Source organism: Prionailurus viverrinus, chromosome B4 (assembly GCF_022837055.1).
Source record: "Prionailurus viverrinus isolate Anna chromosome B4, UM_Priviv_1.0, whole genome shotgun sequence".
NCBI classification, from domain to species: Eukaryota; Metazoa; Chordata; class Mammalia; order Carnivora; family Felidae; genus Prionailurus; species Prionailurus viverrinus.
The window spans coordinates 108,859,248-108,881,616 of NC_062567.1; the positions used below are offsets into that span (position 1 = coordinate 108,859,248).

The following is a 22,369-nucleotide window of genomic DNA, read 5'->3' on the forward strand; positions in this document are numbered from 1 at the left end:
TTTTTAGATCCCTTACAAAGGTCTGTGATGTTTGTAAAAATACGTGGGCGTCGTGAGAAGTGGCTATAGCTTCACCACCGGTTTCTACAGCGTGGGCCTTAGGCCAGCCAGCATCTACACCACCTGTGAGCTTCTTCAAGATGCAGACGGTTGGGTCCCAACCAACCTGGTGAGGCGTACACTCAGGGGACAGGGCCCCGGACACTTGGACAGATGCTCCAGGAGATTGTTATACACAGTTAAAGGTGCCTGAGCTGGATAAGAAGTTTAGTATTTCAAGGTTTAATCATTTAGAAAGAAAGGAACTTTTTTTTTTTTTAAAGGTAAAGTGTCTTTATTGGTTGAGGCTTAAGAAATTATAAACAAAAAACATTATGACATTTCATTTCTTGGTCTTTTGTACAAGGTTATAAAAATACAATACCACTTAGTCTTTATGAACTCTTGAAAATGTCTACAAGTTCACACTTAGTACAATACAAAAAGGCACTTAAAACACAGAATGAGATGATTTTTTTAAAAACCACCTTATAGATATGATTGAAATTATTTGGGAAAAATTTATAAATACAGACTCGTACATAAATAGGATTTGACTTTTGCTTCTTTTTCAAAACATTTTCCCCATGTTACCTACAGACAGCATAAATGTGACTGCCCTCCCCCACCTTCTTTGTTCTTGATTTAGGTTAACAGAAAAACAAGCTAATATTAATCTGTTTTTCTTCAATTTAATCCCTTGTTTTAGATAAAACAAAATTCTTAATTTGTAACCAAATCACCCTAAGCATTTTTTTAGAAGGCCAGGCTCAATTTCATTTTGTTTTAAATCACATTCATTTAAAGAAAAAATAGGAAGACAATGATGTGAATATTATACGGACTTATTACTCAGCTGCCAAAATCACCCTCAGCAACATTTCTGAAGCATGTGAATGTACATGTGTGTGTATTTGTAAATATCACCGTTGCATCTTTCAAGCTCCAGAGTTTACTGAAACCACTCTTAATGCCGGCTTTGTAAACCAGGGCTTAGGTCTGGACACAACCCAAATCATTCAGTGCACTCATCTACGAGAGGAAAGACGCGTGAGCTTCTCGCATTTTTAGCTCTTCATTTTCTTTCAGGTTGAGCAAAGGATAAGCCATGTACAACACAAGTTAAGTAACAACCCACCGCCCTGTGCCACGTATGTGCTGTTGCTAATTAAAATAAGCGTGTTCTTGCTGTGGAAATTCTACACTTTGGGAATTTTGTAAGATCAGCATTTCAGGGCATTGTTAAGAAAGAATAAATGTTTTTGAGCTAAAAGAAATATGAGTCAGAGCACTAACTCATTGTCTGCATACAGGATGCTGTTTTAGAGGTAACTGTATTACTTCACCCCAACGGTGTTGTTCACTAAAGAAACACATCCATTGCTTTAAGGAATTGCCTGAACGTGATTAACTGCAATGATTTAACAATGAAACTCAAAGATTTGATTTACTTTCCTGGCAGGATTTGGACTATAAATGAAAACTGGCATTTAAAATAATATGGGGGAAAATATAGAGCCACTTGAATACTTACCACTTTATTAGTGCAATTATAATCAGTAATGATTTGAATTAGTCCTTGACATTGATTTGTGTGTTTAAATTGGTCGTTAATTGTGCCTTTTCTGCCTTTGGTTCTGTTGCTCACCCTTTTAAGAGATGCCATGATCATTATAATCAGCACATGGTTGTGTTGCATGAAGGGAGCGTCTCGTACTACCTTCCCGAGCCTATGTACATGTGTTCGTTTATCATGCCTCTGCTCATACTTTTCTATTTAACTTTTCTGCTGGATAGCATTGAAAAGCCTGTGCTGATTTTCAAGGCAGTCTTTCAGCTTATCCTCTGTCAAAGTCAGTCGCTGCTCCAAGATTGAAACAGTCTGTAAAAGGAGGACAAAATAATCAATGCCTGGTGACCTGATGGTGAGGACGGTGATGGTAATCTCTGCATAGGGGATCCTTTTAGGAACTGGAATGTCCACCCTTTTGCCAGGAAGGGGCTCAAAATTAGCCCCAGGGCTTGTTCAGCTTCTGGGCTCTACCATGGGGCAAAAAGCACTAGCAAGCAATTTGAGGAAAAGATAAAATCTGACGCCTTTGGTGAGAAAAAAGATGAGGACTCTGTAGACCATTCTTGTCTGGCCTCCTAAGGCACGGATGCCAGGGAAGAGGCCACACGAACCGTTCTAAGTGGGCTTTCATGCTACACGGCAGTGTGGGGAGTGGGGGCGGAGCGCCACCCGCCCAGCCCACGAGCTCCTTAAATGTCATCACTGCCATTCTGGCACGATCAATCCATGATGGACTATACCACCCCAGGGAGCTGGAAACCTAGTTTACTTTGAAAATACTGTAATGACTGGCATCAGTTCTCACAGCCTGAAAATGGTAACAGCACCTCACAGGGTTGTTAGGAAGACTGGATGAAATAATGCATGTAAAATGCTTATGCTGGTGCCTGGCACCCAGGGCTTGGTGAATCTTAGCTATTCTAACTCCTTTGGCTAATAAATGAGCTTCTGACTAAACACACACACACACACACACACACACACACACACACACACACACGGCTACTTTTAAATGTGGCAAATCCAATTTTTTGTGATATTGACTACTTCATCTTTAATCTTTTCTATTTCTTTTAAACTTTTTATTCTAAAATAAATGGATTCAGGAAGTTGCACAAAACACATGTCCCTTAGTGAATTCTCATGAGAAAAGTACCCTCATAACCAGCACCCAGGTCAAGAACTGGAACGCTGCCAGCCGCCCCAGAGTTACTCCCAGGTGCCTCGCAAAGTCCCCACTTCTGTCCTCCCCCAATAGTAGCCACTTTCCTGACCAAATTACTTTCTTGTGTCTCTTTATGGTTTTATCTTTCAGGTGTACATCCCTAGACACTATAATTCTGTCTCACCCATTTGCAAAGTTTGACATGTCATTTAAAGTTCTTTTTTTTTTTTTTTTTTTTTTTTTGGGACAGAGAGAGACAGAGCATGAATGGGGGAGGGGCAGAGAGAGAGGGAGACACAGAATCGGAAACAGGCTCCAGGCTCCGAGCCATCAGCCCAGAGCCTGACGCGGGGCTCGAACTCACAGACCGTGAGATCGTGACCTGGCTGAAGTCGGACGCCCAACCGACTGCGCCACCCAGGCGCCCCTAAAGTTCCTTTTAATCTACAGCTTCTCATCCCCTCTCCCTTTTTTTTTCTTTATAATTTGTTTGTTGACAGACTCAGGCCATTTCAAGTAGAGTTTGCCTGTAGCACTGCCACCAGTCTGAAGGTGAAAAAGAGCACGCTGAGGGTACAGTCTGGTCCGTTTGGCTCTCTGTATGCTCTACAAATTGGCAGCTGGATTCAAAGGCTTGAGGAGACTCATATTAGGTCTGTAAGACTACAGATCTACTGAGATCTATAGATAAGACTACAGGTAGTGGTCTATTTTGTTAGAAGCCATGTTAATAAGGTTTGGTCATTTCTTTTCTCGTGATGTTGGGAACTGCTCAATGCATAAATCTCTTCATTCTTGAGGATTGTAAATGATGATATTCTAATCTCATCCTTTAAAAAAGTATTAGTTGGGGGGCGCCTGGGTGGCGCAGTCGGTTAAGCGTCCGACTTCAGCCAGGTCACGATCTCGCGGTCCGTGAGTTCGAGCCCCGCGTCGGGCTCTGGGCTGATGGCTCAGAGCCTGGAGCCTGTTTCCGATTCTGTGTCTCCCTCTCTCTCTGCCCCTCCCCTGTTCATGCTCTGTCTCTCTCTGTCCCAAAAATAAATAAACGTTGAAAAAAAAAAATAAATAAATAAATAAAAATAAAAAAGTATTAGTTGGGATAATTCATTAATAAGAGACACTTTCCTCATCTACTACGTGGCTATCCAGTACTAGAGTTCATATAAGAAAGGCAAAATAAATGCTTGGTTATTTTAGTCAGTAAGTTTCAAGATAATGAATTGATTCCCTACCACCCTCTGAAGGTAAACAATTTTTAAAATACCATTATTTACCAGCTTTTACTTTTATATTTCATACTATACATTATGAGTAATTAAAAAATGATGCTGATTATATTTTTTACCATTTCTTGAGTACGTATATGGGCCAAGCATTTTGCCATATATTTTATACACATTATTCCAATCCCACTGAAGGGATTTATATGTATATTATCAATACCCTGAACACCGGTTAACTCCATTCATCTACCATATAAAATGTGATTTTATTTTAATTTATTTCTAATTACAGTTCAGTACAGATAGGTTATAAACACTGAGTTAGATGTTCAGTCATCTGTAATTAAAGTGCATCAGAACATGTTTATTTTACTTGCTACGTGCCCACAGATTCAGTGTTTCTATTTTGCAAGTGTGCTGGGCTTGCTCTTAACCTCTTTAATTGTAAAAAGAAAGCCAGCCTTTCAAAATTAAAAGGAACAGTCAATAAAGCTTAAAGTGATTCATTTAGCCTTGAATTGGGAGAGATGGATCATGAGGCTAAAAGAATAGAGAGTGGACAGACTCATTTGGAAGAGTCTCTAAGAACAACCTAACATCAAATGCAACAGTATAGGTGAAGAAGTTGGGGCAATATGGGAAATAAGCCAACCCAAACTAAATCTGAAAGGGAAACTGCCTTTAAAGGAAAGAAATGTCTGATAAACGCAGAGAAAGTCACCTCCAGCACAATATTGCAAAATGAAAATTGGTGATTTTAATATGAGTTTCATTGAACAAATCGTATGATGACTCCAAGTTCTCACCTGGCTCTTTCCCACATTCTGACAGGGCCCCAAATCCACATATATGCCCCTTGCCTCTAAAGGCCCTGAGATGTTATCCCCGGTTTTTAGTATTCATTTAATTAGTGGTTCTAAACCCTGGCTGTAAAACATAATCATATTGGGCAAAGAGACAAATGTCAGGGCCTTACCCCAGACCAATGGCAATGGATTCTGTGGAGATGAGAATTGGCCATCTGTATGCTTTAGAACTGTCCAGGTGATTATAACGTACAGCAGTGATGAGAACAGAATGAGATGATTTCTATGCAAGAGCTATCCCAACATGAAATATGTATTATGGAAAAGTAATCGACATCTCTCCAGTTCACATTATAGCCTCTCTTTCTGTATAACTTATAACAAGGTCTGCTCATTCTACGTATTGCAGGAACAATAAGACTTCTTCAAAGGAAACAATCAGCAGAGCTGGAGGAGAAACCTTTGATGTATCCATTTCAACACACAACTTCTCTTAAATGACATCTATTATCTCCTGACTGAGAGTTGGAAGACCTTTGGTACATAAAGATCCATAGTATACCTTCTTTGCAAATGTAAAATGGCATCAACGGACAAGTTAAAATTCTAAAACAAGAATGCAAAAACTATAAAAACTATCACCTCCAGAAGAACACAACATCAATGTAAAAACCTTTGAAATGAGGAAAGTTACATCCTGGACAGTGAGAATATCTGCCCCTTGCCTCTAAAGGGGAAGGGAAGAACTCTAGGGGAAGAACTATAAACTGTCAAAATTTCATTCTAACCAAAAACTGTTCACCATTTTTTCAATAGCCCAAAATATTTCTTTGATAATGTCCTAATCTGAACATACTACATCAAAAATCTTAAAGTAAAATGTTACTGAGCAGAATCAAATACATTTACTGCATGGAGTACCAGTGCCATTCTTTATAGTCTCCACCGTGCCCTCTGGCCCCCAGAAGCCAGATAAAGTGCCGTGGCAGGTGTATGTGTGTGTGTGTGTGTGTGTGTGTGCGTGCGGCGCGCGCGCGAGCATGTGTGTGTATGCGCGTGCACGCGCACATGCACGGGCACACACATGCGTGCCCTCTGTAAGATCTTACTAGAGCAGCCCAGCAGAGCATGCCTTGCTATATCAATGGCCACCCTGAGCTTGCCTTTCTGAGAAAAAAGAATTTCCCCCTGCTCTTCAAGTTCTGCAAACTACCGCAACCAGGATTATTTTAACTCACCTTGAAGTACACGTAAAGCATGCTAACCCACCTGTGTCAAAACACTGAGTTGTTCCATGATGTGCTCTAAAGCATCAGTCACGGCGAGTGGTATGCTTCTCTGGCTCTCAGAAGGGAAGTCACTCGTGTCTTCTGTTTTCTTTTTCGAGGTTGTTGGTGAACATTCCGATGACAATAAAGAAGGGTTCAAGAAATAACTGTTGATCTCTTCACCTTTGTCTGCTAAGGTTCTAACAGTGGTATCTGTTGTCTTTGACATCATAGAAAAGATAGGAAGAGTTATATTTTCCAAGCCTTAAAAGGAGTTTTCAATATTCCTCTTCTAAATACCCAGCTTTCATTTAATTATTTACCCTCAATTACAGTATTATAGAAATTACTATTGCAGGGAGAAAATAAAGCTAACAATGAATAGAGAAAATTTACTATTTCCCTTGGTATTTTAATGAAATACACTTTGTATGTATCTGTCTGAAAGATGAGGCATTCTACCACTAAAAAGACTGTTAGATGCAGTCCAATTCTTAATTAAAAACAAATACCATATCAAGATGACTATTATTTTTACAAAAATCGAAAATAACAAGTATTGGTGAGGATGTGGAGAAATCAGAACGCTCATGCAATTGCTGGTGGGAATATAAAATGGTGCAGCTGCCGTAGGAAACAGTTTGGCTGTTCCACAAAAAGTTAAACATAGAATTACCATATGATCTAACAATTCCACTCCTAAGGATGAATCCAAAAGAACTGAGAGCAGAGACTTAGATACTTTTACACCATTGTTCATAGCAGCTTTTTTCACAATAGCCGAAAGGTGGAAACAACAGGAGTATCCGTTAGCAGGTAAACATATAAACAAAATGTGGTATACACATACAATAGAACATTATTTAGCCACAAAAATGACTGGAATTCTGATACATGCTACAACAGGATGAACCCTGAAAATACTATGCTAAGTGAAATAAGCCAAACACAAAGGAAAATAGTGTATGAGTCTACTAATATGAGGTATGTAAAATAGGCAAATTCATAGAAAAATAGTAAAGGTTACTATGGGCACGAGGGACGGGGAGGGTGGAGTTATTGTTTGAAGGGTCCAGAGTTTCTATTTGGAATGGTGAAAAAGTTCTCAAAATAGATAGTGGTGATGATCACACAACACTGTGAATACTTATTGCCAGTAAACTGTGCACTTAAAAATGGTTAAAAGGGTAAATTTTATGTTGTGTATATTTTACCACAGCAAAACAAAAAACATAAAAACCCTCCAAACAATTGGTAATGAACAACCTGAAAATAAAATTAAAAAAAAAAAAAGCTCCATTTACAATAGCACCAAAAAGAATAAAATACTTTGTATAAATTTAATAAAAGAAGTGTAAGACTGATACATTGAAAACTGCAAACATCACCGAAAGAAATTAAGGATATAAATAAATGGAAAGGCATCCACACCTGTGACATGTTCATAGACCAACCAGAACACTTAATACTGTTAAGATGGCAATACTCCCCAAATTGACATGTACAGATTCAATACAATTCCTATCAAAATCTTAGCTGCCTGGTTTGCAGAAATTGACAAGCTGATCTAAAATTCATAAGGAATGCAAGGAACCCAGAATAGCCAAAATAATATTGAAGAATAAAGTTAGAGGACTCACACTTCCCAATTAAAAAATTTACTACAAAACTACAGTAGTCATAAAGACAAACATATAGATCAACGGAATAGATCTATATGGCAGTGGGCATAAAGACAAACATATAGATCAACGGAATAGAACTGAGAGTCCAGAAATAGTCCTTCCACCTATGGTCAATTGTTTTTTGTTTTTTTTTAACAAGGTTGCCAAGACAATTTAATGGGGAAAGAATAGTGCTTTTCACAAATGATGCTGGAAAAAGTAGATGTCTAAGTTCAAAAGAATGGATTTGGACCCTTACCTCACACCATATACAAAATTACCTCAATATGGATCATAGACTTAAATATAAGAACTAAAACTATAAAACTCTGAGAAGAAAACATACAAATAAATTTTCCTGACCTTGGATAGACAGAGGCTATTTAGACACAACACTAAAAGTACAAATGACTAAATAAATTGGACTTTATCAAAATGAAACACTTTTGTACTTCAAAAGATATGATCAAGAAACTGAAAAAAAAAACTCCACAGAATGGAAGAAAATATTTGCAAATCATATATTTGATAAGAGACTTGTTGATGAACATATAAAGAACATATGAACTCTTACAAATCACATATAAAAAGAAAAATACCTCAAAATATGGTCAAAGTATCTGAATAGATGTTTCTCCAAAGATATACAAATGGCAAGTTCATAAAAAGATGCTCAACATCATTAGCCATCAGGGAAATAAATGCAAATCAAAGCCACAATGAGATACCACTTCACACCCACTAGGATGACTAAAACAAAAAAGACAGAATCTAAGAAATGTTAGTGAAGATGTAGAGAAATTGGAACCCTCAATATATTCACTAGTGCAACTGTATAAAGGTACAACCACTTTGGAAAATAGTTTGGGTAGTTCCTTGAAATGTTAAAGAATTACCAAAAGACCTAGCAATTCCATTCCTTGGTATATACCGAAGATAAACGAAACTTGCTCATGAATGTCATGGAGGCATTATTCATAATAGCCCAGAAAATGGAAACAATTCATATGCATCCAAATGCTGTGATAATGAATGGACAAACAAAATGTGGTATAACCATACAATGAATGTTATTTACCCAAAAAGGAAAGGAGTACTAATATATGCTACAATGTGAATGAGCCTTGAAAACATTAAGCTAAGTTAAAGAAGCTATATACAAAGGCCATGCTTTGTATGATTTCATGTACATGAAATGGTTCAGAATAGATAAATGTATGAAGACAGACTGAGATTAGTGGTTGCCAGGAGCTAGGAGGAGAGAAGAAGGGGGAGATACTGGTAGTGGGTATGAGGGTGATGAAAATGATCTAAAATTCTCAGTCACCTGGCTGGCTCGGTATGTAAAGCATGGGACTCTTGATCTCAAGGTTGTGAGTTTAAGCCCCATGCTGGGTATGGAGCCAAAAAGAGAGAGAGAGAGAGAGAGAGAGAGAAAGGAAGGGAGGGAGGGAGGGAGGGAGGGAGGGAGGGAGGAAGGAAGGAAGGAAGGAAGGAAGGGAGGAAGGAAGGAAGGAAGGAAGGAAATAAAATGTTCTAAGATTATTTCTGGAGTGGTAAAATAGTTCTAAAATTAGATACTGGTGATGGTTACACAACTTTGTGAATATACTAAAAACCATTGAATCATACACTTTAATAGGGTGAATTTTATAGTATGTGAAATATATCATGTTAAAGCTATTGTGAAAAACAAATAAAAATCCAAATACATATCACAGAAAAAATTTTAAAGTTTTTAATCAATTTTACATTTCTGGTTATCACATGAGAGTTCCTGAGAGAGGTCACCTCAAACATGTTACCTTGATGATGATGATGATGATGATGATGGTGACAACAGGGCTTGTTTTATACTTGGTACTGTTTCAAGTGCTTTACACACATGAACTGATTTAATTCTCACAATAATCCCATCAAGTAGGTTCTACTAATATTCCCATTTTACAAATGAGGAAACAGAGATACAGAGAGATTGAGTAACTTGCCCAAGGACACACATACACGTAGGAAAGATGTATGAGATGTAACCAATCATAAATCTCCATGATCCTTCCAACCATTTTTTTAGGAATATGAAAACTTTCAAGTTTCCTCTGTCACAATCTTACAAATTCACCATTTGTTGAAAATAATAAAAAACTCAAAATCCACCATTCACAATTCAAGTGTATTTTAAAAGTATGTATAAAATGCATCTTTGTACTCCTACCTAGCTAAGTGTATCTGGCTCAGGGTCTCTCTGTTTGTTCACTCAACGAATAGTCCCAGGGCCCTGCTCTGTGCTAGGCACCATTCTAGGCAGTGAGAACCTAGCAGTGGGTAGCATGACCCAAGACTTGGCTCTCCTGAAGCTTGAGCCCTTCAGTCATTTGGTAACACATCTTTTCTACTTTTCACCCTCTGAAATTTATAAACTTTTATTTTTGTTTTATTGTCTAGCAGGTTATATTTATCTTCAAAAAACCATCCTGGTCGCTGAGCAGTTTTGCTCTGTACCCCTATTTTCCCCCTTTGTGATGTGCCTGACAATGTTAAAGTGTGAACCTAAAATACCTGAGTGGTATTATTTTAGGATATGAAGCACTCATTAAAATCCACACCCCAAAACAATCCCATTACTAACCCTTTGAATTATTCATTCCACGTGGGGAAGTAAAGCTGAAATTGTCATTAAAATGTCCAGAAGCAAAATTCCTAGCAATCACAGACCATGGAAGAATAAGTTAACACAAAGGATTTTTAATGTTACTGATTAGCCAGAAGCAACTATGACCCACTCATTCATGCTCTGAGCTAAGGGAAGTGGGAAAGAAACATACAGAATTTCTTTACCTGGGTCCCCAGCTAGTGGCTGGTGGCAATAATGGAAGTGAAAGCCCCGTAAAGATGAGTATGAAATATAAAAAGGATTTGCTGAGAAGCCCTGCCTCACAATCACGGCCTGCATTCCAGATCCTGGGCAGTCATCTCACCGATCGGGAACAATGTGTGGATGGCCATGTACAACGCAATGATCGTCATCCCAAAATAATTCCTCCTCAAAGAACAGACTTTTTTTTTTTTTTTAACATTGCTTCTGCTCTGCCTGCAATGCCTTCTCTGCCCTTCCAGCAGAACTGAATTCTTTTTGATCTCTAAATGTCGGCTTAACTGTCACTTCAGAAGGTCTTCCCTGACCACCTTCCTGAAACTGGACCTTCCATTCTCCAACATGGCATCCTCATGTTTTCCTCCATAACTGATCAGAGTTGGTGTCTACATATTTGTTCCCAGTTTACTGTCTGTCTCCCTCACTAGACTGTGCTATGCCCACTCCCTTACCACTGCATCCCCTCGACTGGGCAGGAACTTGAATCCTTTTGAATATGTTATGCGTTTGTGTGCAGATTTTATTACTGTTCTCAAAGATGGAAACCAAACACTCCATATGACCAAGGCAGTCTTTTTCACATGGGTCACATCACACCTACATAAGTACATGCAAATATCACTAGTGATGCTATGGCAACAGTTCCAGCCATTCATGGGGAAAGGCCTCAACCTAATTAAGAAACCAGTCATTGAATTCTGGGGCTTTGCAGTCAGAGTGGTTAGTGAAGAACGGGTAACAGGAAGTGGACAAAGGAAAGATTTTAAGACCCTAGACCATCTAGGGAGTAAAAGATCTTAAAGCAGTCTTAACAATGCTTTTCTTGTTGGGACCAGCATCAAATAGATTACTATGATATGACATGTGGAGATGAATAAAACACAGAAAAGGGTATGTGCAGAGAGAGGGGAGGAACTTGATCTACATTCTACATTAGCCACCTGACGTAGCTGTCTCTCAGAGGTACTGGAGCCTAGAAATTAGCAGATTCTTTCCCATGAACCAACCCCAACTTTGCGTCTTATTTGTACAGGGAGAGAGAGATGCACAGCTTGGGGAAGTTTTAACACACTCATTCATAAAATAAAAAAATTAAAAAAATGAGAAAGGCAAAAATATGTTTAAGATTCTGGGCCATCCAAAGTCGAGCAAGTGAGGCTTTGGTCCCTACTGCTCTCAGTGAATCAGGCCCTCCCCTACCTCAAAGCTGCTAGCATTCATTTCCTGGATAAATGCTTCCCAAGCACCAACATCATACTAAGCATTTACCAACGTTAAATTTTATGTCGCCGACCAAAATGAATGAAATCTTGCCATTTGCAACACGGATGGAGTCAGAATATATCATGCTAAGCAAAGTAAGTCAGAGAAAGATAAGTAGCATATGATTTCACCCATATGTGGAATTTAAGACACAAAACAGATGAACATAGGGTAAAGGAAAGAAAAATAAGATAAAAAGAGAGAGGGAGACAAACCATAAGAAACTCTTAAATATCCACAAACTGAGGGTTTCTGGAGGGGTGTTGGGTGGGGGATGGGCTAAATGGGTGATGGGCATGAAGGAGGGCACTTGTTGGGATGAGCACTGGGTGTTGTAACTAAGTGATGAATCACTAAGTTCTATTCCTGAAAACAATATTACACTATATGTTAACTAATGTGGACCTACATTTTTTTTTTATTGAAAAAAAAAAATAAATGTAAGCATGGTGCAAGAGAAGTGTGTAAGAATTCTGCTCTCGAGAATTCTCTGTTGTGGTGAGAGAATGAAGACAGAGCAAGGCCCAGACCCTTGCAGCGCCTGGCACATCACTTGCACTGCAGAATGAACAAGAAACACGGGCAAATGACTAGAAGACTGCAGAAAAGAGCAAATGCTTTGGTACTTCATAAAAGGAAGAAATCACACTATGTTCCCTTATCTCTTTTATTGCTGACACGTGAAGTACAGGGAGGTAAGAAGAGCTCTTTCGCTGGCTGAGTCAGCAAACGAAGGTCTCCAATGGTAGGCATTAAAGCCACAGCAAAGAGCAAGGGAGATGTGGCACCTTCCTTCATGGAGCTTACAGTTCTCCAAGGAACCGCTTCCTCCAAAAGGATGGCAGGACAATCACCACCCCTATCCTTGGATAGGCCCATGGTTGCCATCTCAAAGATGGAAAATGCAGCCTCACCAACTGCATGAATAAATCTGAGTGGCTGAGAAACCCTTATTTCTACACGTTAAAAGGCTCGACTCCCCCTCGGAACTTACAAAATAAAACAAGAGGTACAGAGTTGACTAATGCAAACAGCTTTGATGGGCTGGAGAGCTATATACAAAAGCTCTGATATTCTGGGGTCAAAGGGCTCTTAGCAGGTTGTGTAGATGTCATGGAAAAATTAATGCACAATTTTTCACTCGTCACTTAGAGAATGAATTTTTAATACATTAATAGAAATTGAAAATTGTGGCATTTGTAAGCAAATTTTTATCAGGAAATTAACCATGCAACAATGTAATCAAGGGCCCCACATCTAAACTATTACTATTTATATAATGAACAATGGAACATTCAAGGTACTGTGGTGCTCCATTACACCTGGGAGCTCATGTATTATATTCATTCCCTTCCTCTCCTCTCCTCTCCTCTCCTCTCCTCTCCTCTCCTCTCCTCTCCCCTCCCCCCCCTCTTCCTCCTTCCCCTCCTCCTCTTCTCACTCACTCCGTCTGGATGAGCAAGTCAGAACTAATCACGGGTGTAGCTTCACTCTCATAAGTCATCATTCCTGCCATCAGTAGAGCACTGTCATTTCTTGTTATATTTGTGTTCATATGTCTATATTCCCAACTAGTTTATGAGCGGTAGTCTCTTGAGTTCAGTGGCCATAACTTTATCTTTTTTTCTCAGGTGTCTAGTACAGTGCATGAGACACTGATAGGGCTCAGCTGTTGTGGAACTTTGATTGCGATTCACTGAATTCACTGTCCTATATCGGTTGAACCATGAACAAAATATAAATATTGATAATTTGACAGTATTTGGAGAGAAGCAAAAACCCAAAGTTAAGCTAATGCCATTCTCTACTAAAAATTACTGTCTGAAATGCCTCTTCAGAGGCACAATAAGGGAGCAATGGAAGCATTTATCACTTAACTGCAAATCTGCAAATCACTTCTTGATTTTTACCTCCCCCTCCTCCCCCCCCCCCCCCCCCCGCATACTTGATGGTTTCTAATGGCCTAGCATAAAGACTTTCTGACAAATAGGAATGCAAAAGTAGGCATGTCACATGTAAAGATAACCAATGACTTGGCCTTCAGATATATAATAAATGGGTTAAAATAAGTCAGTGTTGGCTTATAATAATGATTTTAGTCTTGGTTTAATTCTGTAACTACAGAATAAAACAGACAAAAGTCAGAAAAGTCTATCCAAAGCGGTCTTGATGTGAGCTAATGTGAGTTTCCCATCATTGAAAATGCTAAAATAGACTTGCGATGGTCATTTGTTAGGGATATTATGAAAAATATACAAGCATCAGGTCAGGAAATTCTACTGAATGCCCTTCAAAGTCCCTTCCATTCTGGATATTCTGAAATTTTTAATATATATATATATATATATATATATTTATTTAGAGACAGAGCATGAGCAGGGGAGGGGCAGAGACAGAGGGAGACACAGAATCCCAAGCAGGCTCCAGGCTCCGAGCTGTCAGCACAGAGTCTGACGCAGGGCTCAAGCTCACAAACTGCGAGATCATGACCTGAGCCGAAGGATATTCTGAAATTTTTAAATCACTGCACGCTCGCACACACACACACACACACACACACACACACACACACACACGCACACACACAGTTATAAAATGCCTGCCTGAAACAGACTACAATAACAAAAAAATCTTTTGCTGGACAAAAATAAAGGTAACTATTATTTTTCAAATAAAGAATGGATTATTTACTTTCAATAACATTTAGAATACAAATGTGAAACTTCAATAATCTCTATATGCAATCTAAAATAATGAAGATATAACACTCATTCAAACAGCATTATTTTATTTAGCACCTACACATTAGAGAAATTCTAAATGCCAGGGATACATAAGTGCATTAGTGTCCTACTGCTGCTGTGACAAATTACAAGTTTAGTTGCTTAAAACAACACAGATTTATTATCTTAAAGTTCTGGAGGTCAGAAGTCCAAGATAGGTTTTGCAGAGGTGCCAGGAGAGCTGTGTTCCTTGTGGAGACCCTTGAGAGAGTCTGTCCCTTGCCTTTTCCGGCTTCTAGAGACTACTGCTTTCCATGGCTCCTGACTGTATTACATTAATCTCTGCTTCCATTACCATATCTCCTCTAATTTTCATGCCTCCTTCCTCCCCTTACAGGCAACCCAGTGATTGTATTGGGCCCACCCGAAAATCCAGGATAATCTCCCCAACTCAAGATCCTTAACGTCATCACGTTTGCAAAGTCTCTTTTGCCATGTAAGAAAACACATTCACATATTCTGGGAATAGAAACATGGACATCTTTAAAGGATCGTTATGCTGCCTACTATAAGGAATGAATAAATGAGATCCTGTCAACATGGGGTTATAATCAAGTGGGTGAAACAAGAAAATAAATATACAGATATGTGACGTAATGTCAGGTAATCACCAGGGCTATGAAGAGAAGGCTGGGTAACGTGCTATCTTACAATGTAGCTTCATTGATGATGTATTTTTTTTTTTTTAGTAGGAGAGGTAGAACATAAATTTTAAGCATCTCAAGTTTGAGACACTTCCAAAGGGAATAGTCATGAATGCCACTGGAAGTATAGGATTCTAGATTTCTGTGGAGAAGTTGTGGAGAGTGATAAGTGGTATCTATTTACCAGTTTTTATAAATGAACAGCCAGATGAAGAGATACACAGAGCAAGGTCTGGGAAAAGTCCCAAGTACAGGAGCTTCTGTCTCCTTGAAGTTGGGGTGCTCAGCATATAAATATTATAGCCATGGGCCTATGATCACTTGGGTGGGGGAGTCAAACAAGAGAAGAGTTGCAAAGACTTCAAAAGGCAGGAAGAGAAGGAGCAGGAAAGGTGACTAGTGGCTCATGACGTGGGAAGGGTGGTGATCCAAGTGATGGAAGACTTTCAAGGAGAAGGAGGGGTCACCAGGACCAAGTGCTGTAGGAAGCCTGAGATAGATGGATCACTGGGGCCGTGACACAAGCAGAATGGTGGGGCCAAAAACTTAATTGAGGTGGATTCAGAAGAGTGGAAAATGACGAAATAAAGATTGAATATAGGCAGCTCTTTTGGGGAGCTCTGCTTTAAAGGGGAACAGAGCAACGAGACAGGAGCTGGAGAAGGAAAAGGGGTCAGATGAAGTTTTCCTTTTTAAAGATGATGGAAAAGATCTAGTAGCAGAAGGAGAGCACTGATGTCACAGGGCCGTGAGGTGATAGCTACTCAGTGAATGAGTTGGCTAGGCAGTGCTGAGTGCCCTGGAACTTTGTGTAAATACATTTAAGGTACAATCAGTCAGCATGACTGTCTAGTCAAAATCAGTTGCTTGGGTGTTAGGGCAGAGTAGGCAAAGAAATAGATTTAACCAGGTTGAAAATTGCTGGGTGAGTACAACAGAGGGAGGAAGGGACAAGAGCATGGCCGTAATAATGGACTACAGAATCTGAGGAAAAGGAGAGGGACGCAGACACAGGAGGTGGGCAGTGACAAGGCAGGAGGCTCAATGGATCGGAGACCCTTTTAGAGTTGATGAATTATCAAAATTGGAGGACTGGAGGAAGTGGTGGCCAAAGAGTAGGAGGCTTTACACAGAGTTTACCATCAGCACAAAGGATTCAGACAGTCACTGGGTTCATCTGAGATTCCTGACAGAGAGAAAATGGCTGTCTTTCAGAAGTGACTCAGAGTGTTGCTCTATCTTTAGCTCTCTCCTTCAGATCAGAAGCCTGTGCTAACAGGAGTAGATAAACCAATCAGGAAAACAGAAAAAGGAGCTATAGAGTCACCCATGTGGGATTGTCACAGGACCACAGCACAAGATTCATTCGCAATTTCTAAAATTGCTAGGAAGGAAATCCTGAAGGAGGTAACCACATCTCTTCTATTGTGTACATCTGCACAGTGTATTGTATAACCTTGTAAAAACATACCCACCTGTGCCAGTCTTACTGGCTTAAGAGTATCTCTTGGATAAAATCAGAGAATGTCATGTGAAATTTGTGTCTCCCAAACTAAATTGGCTGAGCTGACAAAGACTTCTGCTTGTCCCTTGGGAGAAATCATATGTCTTTTCTTCAAAGAAAGAGCCTTCAGGCTTCAGGGATAAGGTTTTACAGAGGGTTTTGATTTTTCTTCTTCAAACCAAATTGGAAATTTTGTTTTTGTCAGAAGACTTGAAAAACACATCCCCATGCAGCTATCAACTATAACATCTGAATGTTTAATTCAATCCCCTTGGAAAAGGCAGCTGTGGCAACAAATCAACTGTCTGTCTTTGTCTTTAATCTTCATTCTCATCTCTAGAGAAGCTTATTAACTTTGAAGGATACACGAACTTGCAGGATACAACGAGGACATATAAAATCTGTACAAAAACGGCCTTATACGAATTTACCTCTTACATGATTAGGCAAACGCAAACTATGACACTTCACTCTTTGTTTAAAAAAGGTGCATGCACGTGCGTGTATCTAAATTTTGAGGCAGGTAATAGCTTATATTATACAATGATGTGTTTCTTAAAGATATTTTATATTCAAGTATTACATCTTGGAGAAAATGGAAGTTTGACGTGGAAAGCCATATTTGGTTTAGTTTCACCCACATGTCTCAAAAGAGCCATCTGTTCACCTTTTAGAAAACTGCCCTTCTCTGTGTGCACAACAGCAACCGAGAGAAATTAAAACATGAGTGAATAAGAAACGCAACCTCACTGCAATCCTAACATTTCTTTAGGTAGGCTCCATGCCCAGCATGGAGCCCAATGTGGGGCTTGAACTTACAATCCTGAGATCAGGTCCCGAGCTGAGATCAAGAGTCAGATGCTTAACGGGTGCCCCATTACTAACATTTTTGGATGAATCAGTAATCCTTCTCTTTTATCCAACTAGCAACTGTCTTTTTAAAAAGTGCCAACTATGCTTTAAAATTTTCAGTAAAAATGTTTAGAGAATATTAAAGCAACCTTAAGAAAGGAAGCGGACCCTTTTCTGATCTATCTTCTTTCCTTTCCCTTTTAAAAGATAACACCATCTTGAATATGTTATCTATCATCCCAACTCATGTCCCTTTACTTTTTACCACATCCGTAGACATCCCTAAATAATAGTACAACTTTTGCATGTATTAGAACTACATATTTAAAAAATGCAATGCTACTGTATTATATCCTTTTAGAACTTTTTGTAAATCAACAGTTTTTGATTTGTCTATGGTGATGCAGCCAAGTCTAGTTCACTTTCACTGTCAAATACTATTCCGCTGATCGACTAATCTACAATTTATACATTCTTTCTACTCGCCTTAAGGGTTACAACGAGCAGTCTTATAAATGTCTCCTGTATACAAGTGCAACCGTTTCTCTAGACTGGAAAAGTCATAGTTTTACCACATATTTTCCGAAATATTACCCAGACTTATTCTCATATGAGAAGACAATCTCCCCTTTTTTTTACAAAATAAGTATTTGATTGTTAGACATTTTAAATTTTAACAAAATTATGGCCAGGAAATGGAATTCCATGGTTTTCATTTCACTGTGCATTTCCATGATTACTGGTAACTCGAGTATATTTTATATGTATATTATCATTCTTCTGTAAATTGTCTGTTTAAACCCTCTGTCCACTTTTTAATTGGTCTACCTCTCTTCTTCCTAATTTAAGAGTTCTTTATACATTCTGGATACCAGTACTTTGTTGTTTATATGTATAATATGTCTCCTACTCTGTGGTTTGTCTTCATTTCTATTTTATGGGATTGTCTTTATTCATACAAGTTTTTGTTTTAAATGTAGTCAGATTTGCTAAATCTTCCTTTGTAATTTTTGCATTTTGTATTGTGTTTAAGGAATCCTTGCCCACTAGGAATGTATAAGTATATTCTCCTGTTTTCTTTTAGATGTTCTGAGTGTTGTTTTTTGCATTTAGGCCTTTAACCCCTCTGGTATTGATTTTGTTTGTGGCTAAAAGTAAGAAAATAATCATATATTTTTTCCCAATTAGCCAGTTGTCCCAGCAGCATCTACTGAACGGTCTATTTAGTGACCAGTCCATCTTCATGTGTCTGCAAAGCCGGGCCTTTCACGACCGACCATCTGTAATTGTGTGCCTCTGTTTATGTGCTCCCCATTGTGGGCTCTCTGTCTCCCTGTAACAATACCACATTTAGAGCTTAATGAATCTCCAATCCTCAAATTTCTTCAAAACTGTCCTGTTCCAAAAATTGGCTATTTTTGGCCCTTCCTCTTCCATATGAGCTTTAAAACCAACGTTTTAGGTTTCATTAAAAATCTTACTGGGAGGAAAATAAATAAATGTTAAAAAAAAAAAAAAAGCGGGGGTGGGGGGGAGGGCGTGGTGCACCTGGGTGGCTCCGTTGATTGAGCATCCGACTTCGGCTCAAGTCTTAATCTCACGGTTTTTGAGTTCGAGCCCCACATCGTGCTCACTGCTGTCAGCACAGAGCCTGCCTGCCTTGGATCTTCTGTACCCTCTACCACCCCTTCCCAGTTTGTGCTTTCTCTCAAAAATAAATAAATCTTTAAAAAAAAATCTTACTGGGAGGTTTATTAGAATTGCCTTGAATTTGTAGATTTATTCAGGAGAATTAACGTCGTAATGACATTGAGCCACCCTATCTACAAACATGACATTCCAAAAATGCCATGTAATGTTTTATTATTTTCATGTTATTCTGTATTCTCTGTATCATTTCAATCTTAACATATGTGCCTCAAAAGCAAATATATCACTACCATGTTAGTATCATAATAGTTATTCAGACAGTGCCCAATTTACGATGATGTTTCAAATTACAATTTTTCAAATTTATGATGGTGTACCAGCAATACACATTCAGTAGAATCACAATTCAGATTTTAAATTTTGATCTTTTCCTGGGCTATCAACATACATGGGGTATGATGCTCACTGGTGATTCTGGGCAAGGGCAATGAGCCACAGCTCCCAGTCAGTCACACAATGTCAACGGTAAACACCTGATACACTTTCAACCATTCTGTTTTTCGTTTTCAGTACAATATTCAATAACTTACATAAGATATTCAACAACTCATTATAAAATAGGCTTTGTGTTAGATGATTTTGCCCAACCGCAGGCTAATGTGGAGTTAGCACAATTAAGATAGGCAAGGCTGAGCTATGATGTTTGGCAGGTTAGGTGTATTAAATGCAGTTTATCAGGATGTAACAGTGTTGGGAAGTCAAGAAAGATCTGTACACAAAAAGCCAACCAGATCAACAAGTCAAAGTATATCCTCAAATAACCATCCTCAGTATTTTTGTGAAACATAAAGCTATCCTAGAATCAGGGGCATTATTTGGAAAATGTTTTTGAAAAATTATTTCCTGAGCTTGGTTATTCTCAGAGATAAATGATGCCATTTCCTTCTCACAGGCTCTATTCTCTGTTCCTCAAAACTCTTCAAGTGCCAGATTCAAAAGAAGTGAGCTGTGTGTTCAAAGTCATGAGATAATTCTTTTCAATTGTACACACAAAGTAAATCATGCTTTGCTCACTTGAATAAGACTTTAGCTCCCTTACTGTATTTGTTTTTTTAATGCTACGAAGAGGCAATTTTAAGACAAGAATTTATCCAATCATTTAACAAAGCTACAATTCAGAAAACTGGCAAGCTTTACAGAACATCTTTTAGAGAGCAAATATTGTATTTATTTATTTATTGTTCTATTCATCATGTAGCATAATGTGAATATTATAGTACAATTAACAATAACTGTGATTATAACAGTTATATATATTCACAGCTGGGTATGAGAACCACTCTTCTGTCTATTTATCATTCATTAAACCTTTCAAAAAACAGAGAGTGAAAGCTTTCTATGAGAATTCAGTATACACAGTGTACATTGTATTAGTTGACTTTAATTTGCATCTGCTAAATAGTGAAGTCTTTCCTTATCTTCCCCAAATAGATGAAATTTGCCCTTCATTTAAATCTCTATAAAAATTCAATTTTACTTCTTAAGACAATTAACAATTTTTCCTTGCATTTCTGCTATTTGTAACATCATGTAATTTTCTATGCTATAATATGGTGGCCATGTGAATGGGACATCAAGTCACACAGACCGTTAACCCTGTATCTTCTGTGTATTAACTGTATGACATGGGACAAATTACTTGACCTGTCTAGGCCTTAGTTTCCTCTTATAAAATGAAGAAGACAATATTGAACTACATCATAAGGTTGTTGTGAAAATGTAGGTAAAGAGTTTAATACAGGGGCACCTGGGTGGCTCAGCTAGTTAAGCGTCCGACTTCGGCTCAGGTCACGATCCCGCAGTTCGTGGGTTTGAGGCCCATGTCAGGCTGAGAGCCCAGAGACTGCTTTGGGTTCTGTGCCTCCCTCTCTCTCTCTCTGCCCCTCACGTGCTCACACTCTTGTCTCTCTCTCAGAAATAAACATTTAAATAATAAATAAATAAGTAAATAAATAATATAGAAGAGTTTAATATATAGTTTGTATTCACTTACCTACCATCATCAGTATCATCTTATGTCCTGTCCCAAATCTTATACAATCTAAGTTACAAGCTTCTAGAAGGGCAGAAGCCATAGCTACCTTTCTTTACACAGTGACACTTTGCTGAATAAGGTGTAAGGGTCACACAAATTAATAAAATTTGTTGAATTAAAGATATTTCTCTATCTATTATACTCCAAGGATCTCTTTTATACTCCTCTTTATATGTCTGGTTTCCCAAATGAAATAATAAGCCATATAAGGGCTGGTTGCATTTCAATAAATGAATGAATCAACCATAGTAAATAAATGCTATCTGATGGTAAATAAGTATATGCTGCATGCACATGTAAAATTAAAATCACTGTTTGACAAATCAAAATAAAATATTAAGACATTTGCAGATGTAATTTTAAAAAAGAAAACAAACAAACAAACAAGTTTTCCATTGTCAGGCAGTTGCCTGAAAAATGTATGCAATATTTTTAAAAGAAATTTAGTAGGCAAAGATACAACACCTATTTAAAAATTTGGTCTCTTCGTTTTAACGGATAAAAAATGGTTTCCTGATTTTAATACAGGAAGCCAATCTAACATCAAACATTTAAATATATGAATCTCATCTAAAATATTTAACCCCTTGATGAAGATTATATAACTGGACGTAGTTGAAAATTATGGCATAAAACCTCCAGGAAGAATAGCTTATGAGTAGACCATCAGTAACAGATATTTCATTATAAATAACTGAAAATAAGATGCTATGATAACAGCGTACTCTTTGATAGCGATAAAATATTTTTCTTTGTTACATTTTTGTGTGTCAAAAGATGTGGGTGTTTCCCCCTTTCTTATTTTGCTGGTGGAAGAAATCCAGAAGCCAAATACAATAAAAATAATGACTGCATTTATAGACAAAGATTTTTTTTTCTCTTTAACTAATTACCATACTTTTTAACTAATTTCCCCCCCCCCCCATGGTAATTGAAAGAAATAACTTTCAAATACTGTGACAAAA

General features: G+C 38.2%; 1 protein-coding gene across 2 annotated transcripts in view; it reads right to left on the reverse strand.

The window, feature by feature from the left end:
* Positions 1–317: 317 nt before the first annotated feature.
* POC1B (POC1 centriolar protein B) overlaps positions 318–22,369 on the reverse strand; it is a 97,780-nt gene continuing 75,728 nt past the window's right edge. For both annotated transcript variants that reach the window (XM_047864951.1, XM_047864950.1), the window contains 2 exons: positions 6,079–6,297; positions 318–1,921 (listed from right to left, as the gene is read on the reverse strand). In XM_047864951.1, coding sequence (XP_047720907.1) covers positions 1,817–1,921; positions 6,079–6,297 — 324 coding nt within the window. In that variant the 3' untranslated portion in view covers positions 318–1,816. The remainder of the gene's footprint in view (positions 1,922–6,078; positions 6,298–22,369) is intronic.